Below are 21,468 nucleotides of genomic sequence, written 5' to 3' on the forward strand. Positions count from 1 at the left end.
CAGGGCACCCTGCAAAACCTGACAGCTATCTATGGAGGCAGGCCCATTTCTTCAAGAGGAAGGAAAGCCAGAAACAAGGAGGAAGAGGTATGCTTCCTGCATGTTTTCTGCCTTCATTGCACATATAGAACCCTTTCCTGCCTCATTTTTTCTGCATGGGTTGTCATGTATAATCAGAGGAAAGGGCCCCTCCTTGGCATTCTAATTAGTTTCAACTTGCAACTCCTAGAGATGTCCCATAGATGAATTAACATACCTGTCACATAAGTTAGTCACCAGACGTGAATCATTCCTATTCCCTTAAAACAGAATTTGCCATCATTGCCTTTTAATAGCTCTCCTCCACAACTCCTGGTCCACCAGTGATGGGTCCACTGAAATCACTTAGAAATATAGCATTGCTACTCTTCCATAAAAGAGTTGTTCCATTAATTTCCCACTTTGTGAAGTTGACATACATTAAGTTATGTATTACTGCAACTTTCCTCTGACACTTTTTTTTAAAATTTTATGTTCCTTCAGGAATACTTGGCAAGACTAAGGCAAATTAGACTTCAAAACTTCAATGAACGCCAGCAAATTAAAGCTAAACTTCGTGGAGAAAAGGCAAGGATTCTTACCATGAAGGCATTTTATTATAGCTCCGTTTGCCTTTGTTTTCTGCTTTGCTAAATGAAACTGAATTGTTTATTCTGAAGTTGTCAAGTGGAGCTCCACTGATTCTGATGTCGAGGTAGCAATCTTCAAGGAAAGGCTTTAGACCAGGGGTCAGCAACCTTTTTCAGCCGTGGGCCGGTTCACTGTCCCTCAGACCATGTGGTGGGCCGGACTATGTTTTGGGGGGGAAATGAACGAATTCCTATGCCCCACAAATAACCCAGAGATGCATTTTAAATGAAGGGACACATTCTACTCATGTATAAACACGCTGATTCCTGGACCGTCCACGGGCTGGATTAAGAAGGTGATTGTTCCGCATCTGGCCCATGGGCCTTAGATTGCCTACCCCTGCTTTAGATCGCCATGGTTGCATGCAAAGCATTTGCTTTACTGAGCTATGGCCCTTATCAGTGAGCCAAGTGTACAAATACTCATGTGACTGCTTGGAAATTTGAGGCAGAGTTCTAAGAGTTGATGCAACATGTGGCCAGGCTACTCAAGATTGGCTCTTTTTGATCCTGCAGCGCTCAGTCCATATGGCTGCCCAGTGTTTATAGTTGTCTCGTGGCAAGTTTTTAAACGAATACCATATTGGAGGGCATCTTGTAATTCCACCCTAAGATATTGCTTCTCATTTCATTTCAGTTATGAAAATGGAAAAAGACACCCCCCAAAAAAGGGGAAAAGACTCCATACTTGCAAATGGATAGAACATGGGTAGGCAAACTAAGGCCTGGGGGCCGGATCCGGCCCAATCACCTTTTAAATCCGGCCCATGAATGGTCCAGGAATCAGCGTGTTTTTACATGAGTAGAAATTGTGCTTTTATTTAAAATACATCTCTGGCTTATTTGTGGGGCCTCCCTGGTGTTTTTACATGAGTAGAATTTGTGCTTTTATTTAAAATGCTTCTCTGGGTTACTTGTGGGGCATAAGAATTTTTTCTCTGCCCCCCCCCCAAAAAAAAATATAGTCCGGCCCCCCACAAGGTCTGAGGGACAGTGGACCGGCTCCCTGCTGAAAATGTTTGCTGACCCCTGGCATAGAACATAAATGATTATATTAGACTTCAGAACTGGGAGTTGCAGAGACTCTGATATAACTAATTTTAATTTACTGGAATATTTGCAAGCATTTTTGGAAAGTGTCCCAAAGTTCCTGTTATGTCACATTTCTTTGGGGTTAACTTATTAGGAAATTCTCTCAAATTGTATGCATTATCATGCTTCCAAATCCTGCCAAGACTATGAAACTATAATATACAGCCTCAAGAGCTCCGTGCATGAAATTTAATGAAACTTATGAGATTTAAAATATTATTAGTATAGCTTGTAGTGTTCTCTTCTTTTATTAGTCTGCTAAGTATATAAATTTGAGAATAACTGTTTTACAGAATGAAGCTTGTGGTTCTCCTGTACATGAAATAGATGAAGAAGCAGAGCTAAGGCGTAAGAAAATTGAAGCGCTGAAGGTAATGGTGAAAGAGTGGTAGAGGACAACTTGCTGCGTTGATTAAAAAAAAACAACTGGTGGGTGAAAACAGAACAGCCAGTAGAGCTGTTTTGTGCACTGTTCTGCACATACTAGCATTAAGAGCTTGCTGAGTGCCACAATGGATGGCAAGTTACATCACATTTTGAGAAGTGTTTTCATGGAAGATCAATGCAGGAACAATTATGGTGTAGGACCAGGAAGTGAAGTGAGATGGGGAACAGTACAGGGACCACTGGTGCTGACCACATTGGTGCACATGGCCCTTGCCATGCCTGCTGCACCTCATCAGTTGCAATTGAGGACCTCCAGGAGCATGTTCAATATTCCTTGCCTGGTTCTGCTGTAGCTCCTCATCTTTCTGTGCCTCTCCAGCTACTGTCTTGTAGCGCTATACGAAGCTGCAGCAGTGATGAAGGTATCACATTGATCCTGAAATGTGTTTTCTGTAAAGTCTGGAAATTATTGAGCGAAAGTGTGTATGAGGTTTTCTAATGTACATTTCAAGAAGAGCCACGTAAATAATTGCTGGTGCAACATATTGTACATGCACTGGCCTTTAGAAAGCAGAGTGCCCCTTGCTGAAAAGTTGCTGTCTTTTTTGGTCACATTACAAGGCACAAGCAAATGCCCGGGCTGCAGTCCTGAAAGAACAGCTAGAACGGAAGAGAAAAGAAGCATACGAAAGGGAGAGGAGAGCTTGGGAAGAACATGTAAGAAAGATGAATTTTGACTCTTACTGTCTTCTGATGCAATTTCCACTTAGAAGCTTAGATTATTATTGTTTAATTTCTTCTTGTATCTCCAGAGGTCTTGAAGTAAGTGTGCACAGCCCGATGTCTTTTGCTTACTAATTTTCATTCATTTTTTAGCATTAGTGGATAAGAATAGAGGATCATCACCATTGCCCACATAAACATTTTAAAGAGCCCCCAAACTGCTTCTGCCTCCCCAGTTGCACAACACCAAAAATATACAAATAGCACTACATCACTTCTGGAGTGATTGGGGATGTTCTAGGAACTCTTTAAAAAATTACATATTTCATAAAAATTAAGTATCCTTTTTGTGTTTAATGACTCTGTGCTATGCGGCATGTGGAGATATAACAAGTTGTCAGAGAGCAAAGAACACTCACCACTAGAAACCCAAACTACTGCTCTAATCTAATAATAGTAGATCCAGGGAGTTCATATCCGACAGTCATGTCCATGGAATAGGGCCAACGTTTAAAAATCTAAATAGTTGAATGATCATGTCTTCATTAAAGAAGAAAACTAGTGATAGAATTTAAAATGGTAGCTTTTGATTTTAGAGGCTGTCTTGCATAGGAGAGTCAAAATCTCAGAGGAAAGTTAAAACTACAAGGGGATGTTTTTCATCAAGTTGTGCCCTGGAGGCTCAAAAGTTCAGCCTAGGAACCTGATTCATTAAGACGAAATAGAAACTTAATCAGGAGTCTACTGTCTTTACCATTAGCCAAAAGGTTCAGAAGGGGAGTGAATATATTGCATAGATGTGAAGCTAGAAAATTGGGTGGTTAGTTGTGAGGTCAGGAACTTGAAGAGTTGCAAGACAAAAAACAGTCTAGAATATTTTGGGTGCTGAGTGGTTGATGGCATAGCTGGACACTGCAGCAGACAAAAGCCAGAAGAAGACCACAGAGTGACCCATTAGCTAAACAGAGGGATGTAAATTAATAAGCATTGGTGTGGTTAGGGAAACAGTCTAGACTACGTATAGCTGGATGCGTTTATCTCTGTTTATATCCACTTGGTGGCAGTGGTGAAGAAGGAAGAGCTGGTTGGTTTGGCTGGTTTGCTTGCCTCCCTTCCCTCTCACAATGCAGCCTGCAGACTGTGCCGTTACACTAACACTTTGCCATGTGAAATGTAGCACATTTTACGTTATACCCACAGCTGGTAGCCAAAGGGATAAAGAACCCCATGGGAGCTGCAGAATTAAGTCCAACACATGGCAAGCAAGAAGGTGGAGGTTCCCCTACCAGGCTGTTGAAGCCCATTTCACCACAAATCATCTCCATGACATCCGCTTTGAAGGAAGTGGGTGCGGTAAGTCGTATATTTCAAAGTAGTAATCACATGTATGTCCATTCAGTGTGCAAGTGTAAGGAAGAGAATATGATTCTCAGTGCTCCTATCAAGAATGAAAATTGTGTGTGCACGCACAAAACCACTATTGTGTTCTACATGCTTTTTAAGCACACAAATGGATTTGTGTGGAAAATTGGCATGAAAATTGGCCTTCTGTTTCATAGATTAACATTGCCATTGTAGAAATTCTGCCTGTGAGGAATGCGTCAACAATAGTATTCTGAAACATTGACTGCACAGCTGTTAATGGCAAGCATTGTTTTCCCCACTGTTCTTTCTTGTACTAATTACTGTATTTGACACAGTCTTTCATGTTGTTTTGTTGCATGTTTTGGATTTTAAAGGATGAAAATGCGTCGGTCATCCAGGAAGCCTCAATAGAAGCAAAACCTGATGTTGCTTTTCAAGTAAGTTAAATTACTTCAGCTTTGTTTTGTACTTTGTTTTTTTTAGAGGTTTTGCTTTTTATGTAATGGGTTGTTTTGTTTTTTCTTTCCTGCTTCAGAACAAGCGAAACATACTCCGAAGACTGAATGAAAACCTTAAAGCACAGGTAGAGGAAAATGAGCCTAAAGACATCTGTGAGGTAGCTCCGCCTGATGAGAAGAACCAGCATCAAGAGGAAAATCATCCGCTTCCACCTGATCGTAAGAAATGGGAAGCTGGGGCTCAACTTGTGGTTCCTCTAGCACAATTAACAATGGAAGCATCTTTCACTGGTACAGAGGGTAAGTTGACTTTGTTTAAGCTTGTTAACCAAATCAAGTGAATTGCAAAGATTGCACTTACTAGGTAATACAATCCTACTTAAGTTAATCTTGAACTTGCTTCCTCAAAGATTTGTAAGTTGCAAACTGTTCAGTCACATAGCTTGAATAGACCCAATCTTTCTCCTTTTCTCCTAAGTCTCCTCTCCATTCACAAGTCCTTTTCTTTCACTTCCTTCCTCCCTCACCCTAATTATGTCACAAATTGTTAGCAGCTGTGTGTTCCCCAACTGGCAGTGAACAAGGTGCAGACCTATTGCAGTGTTTCACATCCAGCGGTTAGCAGCTTGAATCTTAATTATATATTACCTCCCATTTTGTGGACTACATGGTTTCTGTGATATTTCTGTGCACTGGAATACCCAGCTCACTTATAAACCTTGGGTTGTATTCAACCCTGCTGTTCTACTAACACAGCAAACTTCCTCATTCACCATGGAACTTCCCCTTCCTCTTCGCTCCCCTCCTGTGCATCCTCAAAATCGGCTCCAGTGATTTTGAGGGTGTGGGAGGAGTGGCAGGGGAGCAATAAATAACAACCCTTTGGATTCCTGTGCCGTAAGCTTTGACATTCCATTCGGAATGTTCCTTCTCCAGTTATATTGCTTCTTCTATCTTCTAGTGGTTCCCTCACTGCAAGAAGTGAGATTGCAGGGAACCAGCCAGAGGGCCTTCTCAGTAGTGCCACCCACCCTGTGGAATGCCCTCCCATCAGATGTCAAAGAAATAAACTCTTACTTTTAGAAGACACCTGAAGGCGACCCTGTTTAGGGAAGTTTTTGGTGTTTGATGTTTTATTGTGTTTTTAATATTCTGTTGGGAGCTGCCCAGAGTGGCTAGGGAAACTCAGCCAGATGGGCGGGGTATAAATAATAAATTATTATTATAATAAATAATGATGATCTAGATTTTGGAGGAGTGACAAACGGCCCTACCACCCCACTCCTAAAGAGAGCTTTTTCACTTAGTGGAGAGAAAGAGAGAGAGAGAGAGTTGTTACCTTTAAAAATTTCTGTTCTCCGATTCATTGCTTTTGCTGTAGAAAATATATAAAAGAAAGGAAATATTAATTCTCAGATTTCTGTAGCCAAATCTTGATCTAATTTCATTTTATTTAATCTAATCTAATTGCACTGAATCAGAATGTTTTGTTTTAATAAACACTTGTATTGGCTTGCATCTGTGTATCATAGAAGGATTTGCAGCCCATTTTCTCTTTATACCCTTCAGGAATAAATTAAATTGGGATGGTGTGTTCTTTATTGACAGATCATTACTCTTTTGTCTTTCAATGAAAACAAGGGGGGGGAGGAAGCCCTTCCCAAAGCTTTTTATTTCAACATGTTGAATATTTCCCTACAGCACAGACATTGGGAGAGGTTATTAAGCTAGACGCTGCTGAACCCCAACGAAAAGTCTGGGGCAAAAGCCCCACTGATTCAGTGTTGAAGATACTTGGAGAGGCTGAGTTACAACTTCAGACTGATCTGCTAGATGACCTAAGTATTACCAACGGTAAGGAGAAGCTGAAGCTATGTTAAGTTTTAAAAACTTGTATCAGGCTTATATTTTTCACTGAATCTTTCATGAGTGGTGGTTTAGGAAATTAGGATAGACCTTTGGACTACTAATTTTCATTTATCCTTGATTTAATAACAGAGTAAAGCTTCCATTCCTAATAAAACCTGTTCTTGTTCTCTTTAACCCCAAGCAGTAGCAATTCAAATCCACAGATCATTGTCAAGAATCTGTTTTCTTTCTCCTACTTACAGTGACACATTAAATTGGACTTTAATACATGGAGTGAAATTATAGGGGAGCAAAACAGGCATAGTTTTATTATGATGAAAAATCAAATTACCATTTGATAGGTTAATAATTTTAAAGCACACTTTCATTTGTTGAAGTGTTTTCACTATTTAATACAGACTTGATGCCATTTTAAAACATGTGTTTTCTTAAAAACTGTTCCCTTTAATATTCTGTAAAAGACTGGAACTTAACAGTCTCATACAATAAAAAAATGCATACAATTTCTAGCTGTTTATGTAAGACTAAAAACAATTCATTTTCAGACCCATTTGAATGTTGCAATAAACCACAGTTTGTCTTAAATTGGGGTGGCTGACCCCTTGTTTGGTGGCCTTCAAGCAACTTTTTCTTCTCATCCAAGACCCTACTGAATTCAGCAGTAGCCAAAAAAAAAAAAAAAACATTTTTAAAAAGTAGGCGTAGCACTAGAGGTGGAAGGGGAAGTTTAAATCCAGCACCCTGATGGGAATGCAATCACTCAATAGACAATGATCAGCTAGATCATTTGATGAACAGGGAGGAGGCAATAACTCTTCTGAACTGATGTGCATGTGTGTTTTATGTGTGTTCACAGGTTGAGGTGGCCACACCTATTGCTGGCATGCAGCCCCAGGAGGACTGGCAATGGGTGAATGCAAAAGCTTAACCATACCAATCATGATTAAGCCATGCTTTAAGAACATGTGTTGCCCCTGTCACAGGGAGGAGCTTAAACAAGCCAACGCAGAACATGGTTTCCTTTTTTCCCCCAAACAAACCACAATAAACCAAAGTTTGCTCTTGGCTTGTTTCTGGCTTACCTCTCTTGATTTGTTTGGTACCAAACCATGGGGCCATGGTCAGATGGCACAACAAGCTGTTGGAACTACAGTTTGTGTGATCCATGAGCAATAGAGGAGAAGCCGCACAAGTAGTCACGCAGCAGGGAGGAAACATGTTCATTATTAAACTATTACTTAAGACAGACTGTGACTTAAGACGTGTTAACAAGGCTACTGTAAGGATCTGTTTTCTTCCTCTTAGTAAAGAAACCTGCATTTGTTAAAGCTTACCTTTTTATCACACATCTGTGCTGCAACATATTCAACGAGGTGTATATTTAAGTGGCAATTTATTACTTTGCTATAGAAGTTTCAAAGGAAGCATTAACAGTGAGAGACAACAGTGAAATGAAAGCAGAAACTCATGCCAGAGAGGAATCGTCGACTGAAGTTGAAAATACTGAAAAGGCAACACAAGAAAGCACTCAAGCATCTGAATCTACCCAGCTGACAGCCAGGCCTGATCTGATAAACGGTATGACTTCCCAGTTCCAAATTTATTCACACACACACACATACTCCTATTTTTAGTAAGGAGCAGAAAAAATGCTGTTAATGGAAGTTTAATAATTAGTAAATTAGGGCAATACAATGTCAGAAATAATTTATGCAAAGGTAACACACTGAAGAGTTCTAATAAAATTCCAAAGTTCTCTTTAAATTTGGCCTCTGCTTGTAGTTGCTTGTCAACTGTGCATCTTAGCATGGATGGCTAATGAGAGTTAAATAATTGTTTCAGTGCCTTCCCATGGGACATATGTGTTTATGCATAACAATTATAAGTAGCTTTTGCTCCTCCTGCTGAATTTTAATATCCCTTAGGAATTGTGATGCAAGTACCGCTTCTTTCATTCGTGAACTTGTTTCTACAGAGCCTGAAGACTTGGAATCAGAATTGTTGGAAGAAACCAAAGAAGATAAATGCAAAGCAAATGTATTCCCTGTCATTGCTGATGTGTGGGTTAAAGAAAGAGCAGAAGCAAAGGAAATTGTGTAAGTCACCCTCCCTTTATGCTTCCACTGGTATGGAGTTTCATTTTTGAGAGTTTAATGCAGAAATATATATTTTGTGTGTGTGTGTTTATTTCCTGGCTTTGGTCATCTTTCACAGGTCAGAAGATCCTACTGATAGTAGTCAATATGACAACGAAGATCCTGCAGAAGATGGGCTACTAAAAAAAATGCCACTCCATGATGAAGCTTCCGTAGGTCAGCTGTCATATTATTAATACTTATTATAATCTAAAATGGAATGAAGAGATTTTGGGGTATTGTGTATGTCTTCTTTTGCCAACATGAATTGGAAAACTTAGGTTGCAATTCTGTGTCCCACCAAGCCCTGCTGCTTCTGAGCAGACATGCAGGATTGAGTTAAACTTAATATGTATTGTTCTTCTGGCCTGTAGGGGGTATAGTAGACAGCAGAAGGTTAACTTCCCTTTAAGAGGAAAGCCCAGGCCAAATAGCAGCAACAACAAAATGTACTGTATATACTTGAGTATAAGCCTAGTTTTTCAGCACATTTTTTGTGCTGAAAAAGCTGCCCTCGGCTTATACTTGAGTGAGGTGGGCGGTGGGGGCGGCGATAAAGAAGCCCTTTCTCTCCGCTCGTGCCGCCACCCGCTCTCCCCAGTCAACCACTCCTTAAGAAGCGTACAAGAACGGTGGTTCTTTACTCTCCCCAGGCAGCTTGTTCCATTCCTGAACTACTCACATAAATGCAAACTTGGCAAAGGAGGAAAAGGAAGGAGCAGCCCAAAGGGCTGCTTTCAGGCTGCTCGTTCCTCCTCCTCCTCCATAGCGGCAAAGGTGAACCGGCTTATACTTGAGTCAATAAGCTTTCCCAGGTTTTTGTAGGAAAATTAGGTGCCTCGGTTTATATTCAGGTCGGCTTATACTCGGGTATATACGGTATGTCTTTCCTGGACAGGAGGAATCTTCCAGTTACAGGACAACTATTCAGTGTAGAAATTTCTTATTGGGGGTGGGAACCATAAGCAGATAATCACATTTATCAACAAAAGAACAGTAGTGAAGAAGAAAAAATATGGAGGGAAAAGGAGGAGGAGTCCAGTGGTGTCCCTCCCTAACTGAGAACTGCTAAGGAAAATGGTGCATCCTAGATTTGCAAACGACCCTCTGTGTTTTACACTCTCTGTGGTTCAGTTGTTTCTATTTAGTGCAGGCAGACCTGTCTGCTCCACTCTCCACTGACCAGAGGAACAATTCATAGTAAGTACAGCGTTCCACTCTCGGAACAGCGGGGGATCAGACAGCAAAAGGATATCATCATATCAGGGTGGGAGGAACAACTCTTTATAGCTACTGATATTGTACTTTCCTATGGAAGAATATTTGAGGAGAAGCTTGTTGCATGAAGGCGGACAGTTGACCTATTGATCCTCCTGTTGAAGGTTTCTGCTAGTGTGCTGTGACCAAGCCATCCAAGGTAGATGCTCCATGCACAGAAAAGGCTGTTACACCCTTGCATGTGCATGGCATTCTAAGTCAGGCAACATGTATTCAGACTCTTCTGTTCATTATGTTTCTTCCCTGTGTGCCAGTATTGAAGCAGTTCTGGCATAGGCTGGGAGTCTTGGCCCCTTGAGGAAACTTCTGGGTGCCAGACAGACATTGGGCTTGTGTCATTCCATATCCTGGGGAAATGGGGTTAAGGTGGTTCTGTAGGATTTATATTTCTGCATACCAGGAGAAGGCACGACTGCAACCTGTGGGCAGTGGCTGGCTTGGAGTTATCTGTCCTAGGGGGTTGTTTACAAGGAACCATCCAGACCCAGTTAACAATGGATGTAACCATGCTGGACTGAGGAACACATGATATGCTATAATCCATACTTTTAGCCCTGACCTCATTGGCTGCCAAGGTGCAGGCAGGAAAAGGTGTGGTTCTAAGCATGCATCTACCACCATGAGCAGAAATGTTACCCAACTTATGTAAACCTTACAGAAAACTACATTTTGATGACGTGTGCATTTCAGCAGTTCTTTATGCTTCGAAACCCGGGAGACAAAGTTTCAGTCTTAAGGTGACATTGGTAACCTCTAAGAGACTTGCATAGAACAACTTCATAAATGTGGTTCCAAAAGTTGTGGAAAGAACTACAGTTTCAGGGAAAAGTTCAGCTAGAGGGCCATCCACTAGAGGGACCTTTCAAGCCACTCATGGATTCATGAGAATTATTATTTATTTAAACTGTAGCTATCTATAGAAGCGCTTTGCTCTTGCCCTTGGAAACAGTTCCTTGACCCCTGAGGACTTGGGGAAAGAGCCAGTTCACTAAATGGAAGCAATCTGCTGCTCCTATTCTGATGGCTTCAAAAAATAACCCTGTTGCTTCTGCCCAGATAGCTTGCTAAAAGTTCTTGTCAGACCTATATTTGATCTAGAAGAACCCTGGGCTCCTGAGTTATGAACTGTCTTTCAATAGACTAATGAACAGAAGGGTCTATTCATTCAGTCTCTCACACGCATTTTCTCAAGCACACAGACACTATAATGAGTATTATCAAAAACCTGGTGAGGAATGGTGACCCTTAACACCTTTTACCTGGAAGGAACTGGCAGAGGGGAAGAGAACGAGGGAGCCTGGAAATTGCCATCCATCCCCATTTTGTCTTTACATAAAGGCTAGGCCTCAGCAATGTCATCTGGTACTTGTCACAATCTAACCCTCTGCCTCTAACACACCAGCCACACTAACAGGTGACAAATTGGAGAGGCCATTTATGGGTAGGGGAAAGCTATAGCACCCTTACCCATGTAGTCATTTTGCTCTTAAAAGCTTGAACTCTTCCATCCACCACCCACTTTGAGGGATTTGGGGGCAGTCCCACAATTAATTAGTAATCTTCAAGGTAAGGTAGCACAGGGTGCAGCATCGGCCTACAGCATATCTGATTTCTGCAATACAGTAAATTATTGAACTGCACCTAACCCTTCTTTTCAATGAAGCTTGCTGGAATGTTAACCTGTACATGTATTCGTAAAATGGCATGTTCTCTCTCACTCCAGATACCCATGATTCCATGCAACCTGAACCCTTTTTTCAGAAAGTGGTACAGCATCAAGCAAGATTAACAGCTTTTCCTGTTCTGTCGGCACAGTCTTCCCTTGATGATTCCCTTCCAACAAGGTCACGCTCTGTATCGCCAGAAAAAACAAAAGGCAAAAATTCATTGTTGATAGGGCTTTCTACTGGTCTCTTTGATGCAAACAACCCAAAGGTAAGCGTTAAAAAAAAAACCCAACCTAAAACGTTGCACATGGGTGTATTTGCTGCATGGGTATATAATGCTTACGGAATTGTTGCATTTTACAGTCTACAAAAGGAGTATACACTTGCACCCGTGCAACTGTTCTTTGTAATATTAGAAATGCACAAAAAAATTAGAAGTGCTACTTGGGAGATTATTTTTTTATTATAAAAAGATGTACCTGATACTAGTATACATACTAGTACATACATATGTATACATACATATATATATATATATAGCAACATATACTTTTTTTGGAAAGTAATAAAGGAGAATTCATAATCTTAGCATGAAAACTGTTCTTGATTCTTCATTCTCCCACCCCACCCCCTCCCAGAAGAAAACAAACAGGAGCTGCTTGTTACTGTCATAACTATGCTAATATAAATTTACAAGTTATTTTTGTTATTATGGCCACACGTTCACATTCTTGCTAGTTGTTCTGGTCTGGTCATTTAATGCAGTATTCCTTTTTAGCTGCTGAGAACCTGTTCGCTCCCAGATCTTTCCAAGCTATATAGAACACTAGTTGATGTTCCCAGTGTTGCTGATGTTCAAAATCAACACAGTCTCGAAATAGATGACATGGAGGATGAGCCCATCAAAGGAGAACAATCTGATTCTGAAGACATGTGAGCAAAAAAAAAAAAACCCTCTCAAAAACTGAAAAAGTATCTCCATAAAGCATTTACTTAAAAAAATTTGTTTTAAAAAAATATTTTACAAATCTAGTACAGCTAAATCTAGTACTAAAATAACTGGCTATATGGTAATATCTTGGTGGCTTTCCTCAAGGGAATAAATAAAACCAATGCTATGTAGTGAAAAGCAATGAAAAAGAAGACTTGAAAATGTGTTGCAGAGTTATATCTTCTGTTTACAATAGGCTGAGTGCTGAGTGTACATATTACCAAATCACTACTTCTTTTGCTGTTGCTGTCCTTCACAGAATGCTTAAAATGTTCAAGCTGTTGAGTGTGGAAGAGCTAGTCACAGAATTGTGATGTTCAGTGCATCTGCTGCTGAGGGAAATTGAATGCCCTTGGCTAGGGAAAGATACTCTCTGGGCCCATTGGAAGTGGGGAGAGAGTAGAAAATGACAGAGGGCTGGTGAGCTGTTTAGGAGGTTACTGTCTAGGGCCTTTCCACACTTCTCTTTTATCACAATATAGTTGCTGGGTGTATTTTTTTTATTTTATTTTTTTGGCGTGCTTCCACACAGTATCATCATTAATCAACAGGTATTCCAGAAAAATGTAGTCATAAACCGCTTTTTTGCCTAGGAAAAAAACACCCTAACATTCTGTGAAAGATCTGGAATGGATCCTCAATAAAAAAAAATTGTGTGTGGAAATTGTTCAAGCATCATCCTGCTTTCTCTGTTGGGAGGTGCTAGGGGCTGGTGGATATTGTTCTACAGTTTTGATCATGTTTTCTGTCAGGCCCAACGTTAGGCCAAGAAGCAGCTTGTCTCCTTTTCAGTCGTTAATACAGATACTGATACCATGTCAACATATTGCCGATGACGATGATCATTATCTGCAGATAACATTCAGTCACAATAATAAGGTTCACCGTAACACAAGACAGACAAAACCTGGTCCTTCCTTCTATTCTTCTGATATACCGTAGGGTTTGAATACCCAGGCCTTGTGCAGAAAACAAAAATGGGGAAGAGATTTTGGTACCCGGCATGCATGTTCTCTGACATTTGCTGGTTAGTGGAGCACAAGAACTAAATGATACATAAAGTGTGTGCCTGCAACTCTTCTCAAACCAGGTACAACCAGCCATTGCTGTAGATGGGAAAAACCTCACTCGGCCTCCTATGTACAGCTATATTTGACTGAATACCCTAAGTTCCAAAAGTGCTGAAATAAACATCGGACCCAACAGTAACTATACCAGTATAAAAGCTAGATGTGGAAAGGCCGAGATTTTATCAGTATGTGCTTTTTTTAAAACCCTACTGAAAGATTCCCTATCTTCTCTTGGCAGTCTTTTCAGTTGCCCAGCTGCTCATATAGTCCTTGGTTTTTAAAGTGGTTCCTATGTATTCAAAGCATACATCTTGCTATATCTTTAAGCTTCAAGGGCTTGGGAGCAGTTGTGTTTTTCTACTGTAGCTAATGGTTTCATAAACATGAGTGATTTTATTTGGGAGGAGAGAATTTTTCTGCATACTGAATTGGTTAGCTAAACAAACTTACAGTAAGCATTTCTTGCAAATGGTAGAAGCAATTAAAATTTTCATGCTTTAGCCACTCAGCATCCTAACCACAGATCCACCCTAAAAGCAGGCAGTGGTCCACAAACCCTTCTTACCAATAGTGCCATCTTCCTCATCAATCTTTCAAGGCCTTACCTGATGTGATGTGTTTGGCAGTGGGACGAAGAGCCATATTTGGGTTTCAATTCCCCTTCCCTGGTATCTTGAGACACTTCATTGGCTTTCCATTCACAGCTTTAAAATGGCATAGCGTAGAGCTTCTTTTTCCAAGCCTGATATTTCTTCATTCCCCATCATGACAGGCTAAAAATCAAGTTAAAAGCTGAATTCTTCAACTACTGTCTTTAAGCAATATAACCTCACACAGAAAGTTGGAAGGCAAAGGTCCAATGGCATAAATGGCATTTAGTTACACACACATACACACACACACACACACACACACACACACACACACAAATCATATTCATTTCAATACATTTAAGGGCTAATTCATATGTTACCTTCGGCAGTGTAACTGCTGTTTACTCTAGATCAGGTCTTATGCTATGGTGGCAATTTATAAATATTTTCTGTTCTTTGGTACTTTACATTGTACTTTCCATAAGGATGTTACCCATACAGCACGGCAGCAATCTGTAGAGGAATGTTTTTGCTGCTGCAGCCACAAAGTAAGAGTTAGTTCATGGCTCAGCCCTTTGCAAAAAACAAAACAAAAAAAACCCAAACCCTAACCCTGTTTAAGACCTACTTCTCCTGGAATGAAGTAATGGTATACAAACATTTTGCATTGCAGTATGTTTGGGGAGGCAGATCCAGATTTGCAGGAGCTTCAGGCTTCAATGGAGCAATTACTTAGAGAGGAGCCCAGCGATGAATTCAGTGAAGAGGAAGAAGCAACGTTAAAAGCTGAATGCCTAGCAAATGGTACAGAAGGGGATGAGGTTGACAACAATATCAGCAGCCAAAGTGTGCTTAATGAAGAATGGCATTCAGGTATATCTTCATTCCAGTTGAATGGTTTGTTCTTACAGAATCGTAACTCTGAACGTTTTTGTTCCGTGTGTGTCTCAAGCTTGGAGATAAACTCACTGATGACCCTGACTTGCTGCAAATGATTTCTACAACTTGGAAAGGCAAACTCCTAAAATAAGTTATAGAAATGGTGCTCATCTTGTTGGTGGTGTGTCTGTTAAGTTAGTCCTCCTGTTGTATCAGTCTAATAAGTTATGTACAAGGTGTGTTCAGCATTAACTGAACAGATATCTAATTTGAGACAGCACTACTGTTAGCATAGTTAACTGCAAAATGTACATTCAAAAGAGCAAAACATATATTGTACTGCCATGCAGATTGCAGTACATGAAGCACATTACGATGCTAGATCAAACCAAAGATCTGTGTAGTTCAGCCCTACATCTACAGGTGTTGCTGACTCCTCAGTGTCCCTCAAAATTGTGTTTCCCAAGTTGTACACGTGCAGTGCATTGATCTACAGGCAGGGGAGCCCATTATACAATTCCCGCCTGAATACCACAAGAAGACAGGATCGCTGATTTTATGCAAAGTATATGAGAATGCACAGCTTTTATAGGCTCTTTCCTAAATATTCTATGTATGTCGTGAATGTGATAATTCTTTCTGAAGTTTTATTCTATAATTTTGCCTCATTCGGCCTTCCAGAGAAAGTATGCTCATAGTAAGTACTGAAACTTCTCTGGATGGGGTGAAGGAAGTGTCCATCCACTAATGGAATGTTCCCTAGCTTAGTTCATGTGGGGTGGATCTACATTGGTCTGACTAGGAAATCAAAGTTGGTGACATTTTTTAGGGCAGCTGGCCACCAGGGATGGGAAGTGGTTCTGCCCCCCCCCTGCAGCACCCGTCCATCAAGCACTGTGAAGCCCTCAAGCTCCCCTGCCACCCAGAATCCCAACCCCCTACACACAGCAGCCACTGTGCCGCAATACAGACCCCCGTGCTGCCCTAAGACCCCCACCAATGCCCTACGGAGCCCCCCACACACACACACAGTGCAGACCACCCCCACCCCTGACTAGCTATGCTACTGTGTTGATGCAAAGAATTACTACAAAACAGATGGAACATTAAAATGCTTCCTTGTGTTTCTATTGCATAGACAACAGTGATGGTGATAATGCCAGCGAATGTGAAGAGTATGACAGCGTGTTCAGTCACTTGGAAGAGCTGAGATACAACCTGGAGCAAGAAATAGGCTTTGAGAAATTCATAGAGGTTTATGACAAAATAAAGGTTTGTGGGATATTTTACACAAAGGAATCTGAAGGAAAATTGTCGTTATTAATTACAGTCCATTGTTGCAAGGTTGAACCTAAATTAATTTGGTTGTATCAGTTAGTTGTAGGGTGTTTGGGGAGGCTGCACAAGGTAGTTTGTTCACCTTTGATCCCCACTTTGCACTGAGCTCTCCCCTCTGGCTCTTAGAAGCTGCCTGCATGAGACAGTGGCCACACTCCAGGAATGGCTTCAGCGGGCTGGCTAAACTAGGGGAAAGTAGCCGATGGGTCTCAAAGCCTTGGTGCATTAGGGACTTCCCCTGCATGCGAAGATGAGCTCTAGCAGATTGAAAAGACGAGACCTATAGTGGGTCCAATGGTCAAGAAGGCAGTTTTTGCACGTGCTATAGAAGGAAGTGAGGGACAGATGGGGCTTGTCAACCTGGGAAGGTAGGCTATCTAGAAGAAAACTGTGATCCTATACCTCTGTTGCCTTGTGGAATATCTTCAGGAGAAGAAAAGCCTAAGGAATAAACCCTACACAAATCCAGAGTGGAGTCCCAAAAACGGATGGATGGCACCTTGTACGCCTCCTTCTGGCAGCTCCGGCAGCCAAGCTAATGCCAAACGTATTGCTCTGCTTTCCTTTGGACCACATCAGTGAGGCTGAGAGGGGGGTCTTGTCTGGGCAGCGCAGGACCTCCATACACACTGCCCAAGCTTGTACCCGCAGAGAGGTCATTTTGGTGCTGCTAACGCAGCAGTTTGACTTCATCCCCGGAGGCATACTCCATTGTCTCTTGAGACAGCGAGTGCCAACCATTAGTTGTCATATTTTGGCTTCCAGAGATGATTACACCAAGTAAAAAAAGAAGCAGAAATTGCATTTCTTTCTGGATTATTTTGAAATTTTTCAGCATTTCAGAAAGCACATTTATGATCCTTTTCTCTTAGGCTATACATGAAGATGAAGATGAGAACATTGATATTTGCTCAACGATCGTTCATAATATTTTAGGAAATGAACACAAATACCTATATGCCAAAATTCTTCATTTAGTAATGGCAGATGGTGCTTATCAGGAAGGTAAATCATCTGTTTACTGTATTCATGCAGTGCAATACATTCTATGCCCCCTGTTCCATAGATTCCTGTTTTGTTTGTTGCTGTTGAAATTGCTAATTCTAATATACACTGGGAAGTTACACAAGGCTCCCCACTTACAAATGTTGTTTTTAAGTGTAATTATTGATGTGCATACACATTGTCCCTCAGTTTTTAACATCTACTGCCAGATTTGTATAGTAAAACCAATAGAATATATACATTTACAGTTTGTGTACATTACCAGCTTCAAGGACAGAACAAATTCTTATGAGATATTGCCAACAAATTCACAGCTGTCCTAAGAATGGCTGTACTTCTGTAAACTACCTTTTTTTTGTTGAAATCTGACTATTTCGTGTAATAAAGATTGTAAAATGGATGGCTGCTTATAAATGTAGCTGTACACTGGTTCAATGCAGACTTAACTATGAATGAAAGGTCAGAAATGTTAAAAAATGGACAAAGAAGGGTATCATGGAGCTAACCATGATCCACTCTTACATCTGCATGCTGTTAATGCTAACCAGGATTGGTGGTACTCGTACTAATTTCAAACTGCTTTAAATCACAGTTATGTTAACAGTAGCAGATGTAACACTGCACCGTGGTTAACTTCAAAAGAGAGATGGAGAAAGGAATTTGCAGGAGGGAAGTGTCTGAGCCTGCCACTTACTCACAAGTCTCCTAGCGATAATCACATTTATTTGTTTAATTTATTGCATTTATACACCTTTCTGCCAAGGCACTCAACAATTTTAAAACACCAAAATAATATAAGATGTAAAGACGGCTTTGTTTCATGGGGCATTGTGGGGAGCAGTCTGACTGGGGTAGACCCAAATGTTTTCTTTGCCTCCTTCACTCTCCTCTTCCTTCTCACAGAGTAGATGGTATCTGTTCATCCTGGGGTGGCAGAGGATGCTATATCTGCTCTACACCATTATCACTAATATTTACATTCCCCCCCCCCCCATATGCAGAGTTTGAAATCTTTGCTGCTTTAAGTTTAGAAAAACACATCAGTCACGGTAGCTTATAAGGTTAAACTGAGCAGCCTTCAAGTAAAATGCACAAATGGGAGGTGGAGTTTGTTGAATATGCAATATTCAAACATCACTGTCAGTCAGTCATCTTTACTCTTGGTGAATTTTCTGCCCTGCGTTCCCCCCCCCCTCCCCTTAGCTTGAATATGAGGTCTTTTAAAAGTAGATGCATTTGGTAAACTGTTTTCCTCACTATACTAAACATTATAATTTTTTCTTTCTTTCTTTGCAGACAATGATGAGTAAAACGCCCTGGTGACATTCTCAGCTGCATGTAGGTGTGTGGATTTTGTTGAGTAGAATAATGAGACACAATGAAAAAATAATAGTTTAGTGGGGCAGGTTTATAATCTTGTTGATTGCACGGAGACGGAAAAAAACATGACACTTCACTGAAAGGCTGTTTATAGATTTCTTTTGACATATAGCTTCATTCCTTCAACAGATAACTGAAAAGGCTACATTTCATTTAAAATGAGTAGCAAAGAATAGAAAGGCTGACTCAGAAACAATTTAGCGTTTGAGAGATTATCATGTATGAATAAGCCTATGTTGTATTAGGCGATACTGTTTGTTTAAATCTAAGCTGTTAAAAAGTACAGTTCAAACCACGACCTTTTAAAGCTCATGCCCACCATTTGGGGAGGGGGGGGAATCCTGTTTGGTACTAATGAAATTTTCAGAGACTTCACTTTCTGTTCAAGAGTTTATAATTTCTCTGTAATGGCCCCTCAGGTCTTAAACACACATAATATGAAAGTGAGCCTCATTGAGAACAATGGTGCATTTCTATATGGAGTGGTTTAAGATCAGGGTATTGAGTATTTCACCTAATGTGTTTGTGGAGGAGTGTGTGTGTGTGTGTGTGTGTGTGTGTATAGAGGGGGGGAATGAATACTCTTTGGAAATATCAGTATTTTTATCAGGGTCAGTTTATTATTTTCCCTCCAATCAAAGCAAATAGTGCATCATTTTTTAAGACTTCATTTTATTTCTGTCAAGTGGCTTAAGGAACGAGTTTGCAGCTGGAGGGAGATTCTGCAATTTTCTCCTATAAATAAAAGCAGCTTCAATATGATGGGGTTTTTTCTCTGTAGTACTATGTACTGGACTATGCCTGCTGCTCATTTTTGGTCTGTAATTAGGACCATCCTAGCAGTGGCTGAGATGAAAGTTGCTACAAATGTTTTGCTGGTGGTGTTTTGCAAACAAGCTATGTATCTTGCATCCGGATCTTCCAGAGGAAACAAGTTAAATTTTACTTTATGTGTTTGTTCTCTTTCCCTTCTTTCCTCCCTCCCTCTCTCCCATGGAGGAAGGGGCACTTTATGGGGGAGAAAACAAATTCCTGTGAGATGATGACTTAAAATATTTTTAGTGTGCAACAGGTAATATCAGCGAGTGAGCTGACTCAGCTGTAATGCTTAACAGCTAGTTTTTCTGTTGAAAAAGTAGCTCTATGTCCCCTGGGTACAATGCCAGGTGGAATGTATGTATGTATGTAAACTCACCGTGATTCTAACACTACATTTAAAAGTTGTTTTATTTCTAACCACATTAAATAAATGCTTGACCTTTTTGTATGATTATGTGGATTTCTCTTTTGATTTCTTCTTGAGGAAAAATGGAACAAAATAAAAAATATTATTTATATTTTGTTATACTCCTAGACTGCGTTTGAAAATCCGGCCCTATATTTGTGACTGTGTTTAGATGTACCCTTTTTAAATCCTATTCTCTGTCCTTCTAGTGGTCAGTGATAGCCATAGAATATCTATTATTTATAGTCTACCTTTTTATCTCAAAGACACAGGGGAAGCAGTGGTATTATATAGAAATACAATACTCCGTTGTCTTTTCCTTTGCATGTAAAATAAAGGCCACAGACTAAGAATGGGATACAACATGGTGCTAACAGATATCCATTTATGCAACAGGGCTTCTCTTTCCTCTTTCTCATCATGCAGCTCATTGTGTTCCTACAAAAATCTGCTTCAGAAGCTCTAGACTTTTGGAGGCACAGAGAGAAAAAGAGAAACCAGAAGCCCAATTTCACAAGTAGCCCTAACAAAAGACACAGACAGCCCAAACATGGATGCAAGAGGGACACCACTATCTTGTTGTAAAAAAAATAATTTAACATTCAAAATGTCCAGGAAAGAAGAAGTCTCTTTGTGTGACGCCAGCAAGATGGCAGTGTCCCTGGGGATTACATTTTCCTTTCCACTTCTGCACAGATGGCTGGTACCTCATTTGTCCCAAGTCTCGGAAAGGGAAAGAGTTACTAACCAGCACAGAAGGTGCTATTCCAATGTCAAATGATGCTAATGAAGAAAAGGTTGGAAACACTGGGACAATGTTTGTCCTACTGGTTAAGAAGATGCAAAAGAGGGCTAGGTGGTGAAACTTGGGACTGTATCCAACGCTGCAGTTCTGCTGGTATAAGGGTCTTCCATGCACACAATGGAACATCATCTCCTGTTCCCTCTACCCTACTATGTTCCCTCAAAATCCTTTCCTTTACTTCCTACCGTTCTTTAAGGTGTCACGAGACTGTTGCTTTTAGGTTTCTCATCACTCCCAAATTAATTTCTGCTTCCCTGTGTACTTGTTGGCATTGTAAGTCATCACCCTTTCAATCTGTTACCAAAATCTGGTTATTATAGTTCCAAAATCTGGGGACAAAGGGTAAGTCTAGATTCTCTGTCATAAAACACTTCAGAATCAGAATTTAAGACATCCACCAGCAATATTGGCTATAATAATATTCTTTTAATTCCCGAGACAATGACAATGCTAAACTTGTAAAACTGATAACATATATTTAGAAAGAATCATAACAATTCTATTTTAAGTAACTAAAAATTACTTCAAATTTTAAATGTT

General features: G+C 40.4%; 1 protein-coding gene across 5 annotated transcripts in view; it reads left to right on the forward strand.

Annotated features, from left to right (window-relative positions):
- Window positions 1–20,171, forward strand: part of NEK1 (NIMA related kinase 1) — a 41,262-nt gene extending 21,091 nt beyond the window's left edge. For 4 of the 5 annotated variants that reach the window (XM_033161320.1, XM_033161319.1, XM_033161323.1 and 1 more), the window contains exons 19-35: window positions 4–87; window positions 523–606; window positions 2,054–2,131; window positions 2,769–2,864; window positions 4,071–4,223; window positions 4,610–4,672; window positions 4,771–4,993; window positions 6,395–6,547; window positions 7,973–8,140; window positions 8,538–8,658; window positions 8,777–8,874; window positions 11,699–11,910; window positions 12,421–12,575; window positions 14,970–15,169; window positions 16,314–16,447; window positions 17,386–17,518; window positions 18,815–20,171. In XM_033161320.1, coding sequence (XP_033017211.1) covers window positions 4–87; window positions 523–606; window positions 2,054–2,131; window positions 2,769–2,864; window positions 4,071–4,223; window positions 4,610–4,672; window positions 4,771–4,993; window positions 6,395–6,547; window positions 7,973–8,140; window positions 8,538–8,658; window positions 8,777–8,874; window positions 11,699–11,910; window positions 12,421–12,575; window positions 14,970–15,169; window positions 16,314–16,447; window positions 17,386–17,518; window positions 18,815–18,828 — 2,169 coding nt within the window. In that variant the 3' untranslated portion in view covers window positions 18,829–20,171. The remainder of the gene's footprint in view (window positions 1–3; window positions 88–522; window positions 607–2,053; window positions 2,132–2,768; window positions 2,865–4,070; window positions 4,224–4,609; window positions 4,673–4,770; window positions 4,994–6,394; window positions 6,548–7,972; window positions 8,141–8,537; window positions 8,659–8,776; window positions 8,875–11,698; window positions 11,911–12,420; window positions 12,576–14,969; window positions 15,170–16,313; window positions 16,448–17,385; window positions 17,519–18,814) is intronic. The other variant, XM_033161322.1, reaches the window with a different exon arrangement.
- The last annotated feature ends 1,297 nt before the right edge of the window (window positions 20,172–21,468 follow it).

The sequence above is a fragment of the Lacerta agilis genome, chromosome 9, assembly GCF_009819535.1.
Source record: "Lacerta agilis isolate rLacAgi1 chromosome 9, rLacAgi1.pri, whole genome shotgun sequence".
Lineage (NCBI taxonomy): Eukaryota > Metazoa > Chordata > Lepidosauria > Squamata > Lacertidae > Lacerta > Lacerta agilis.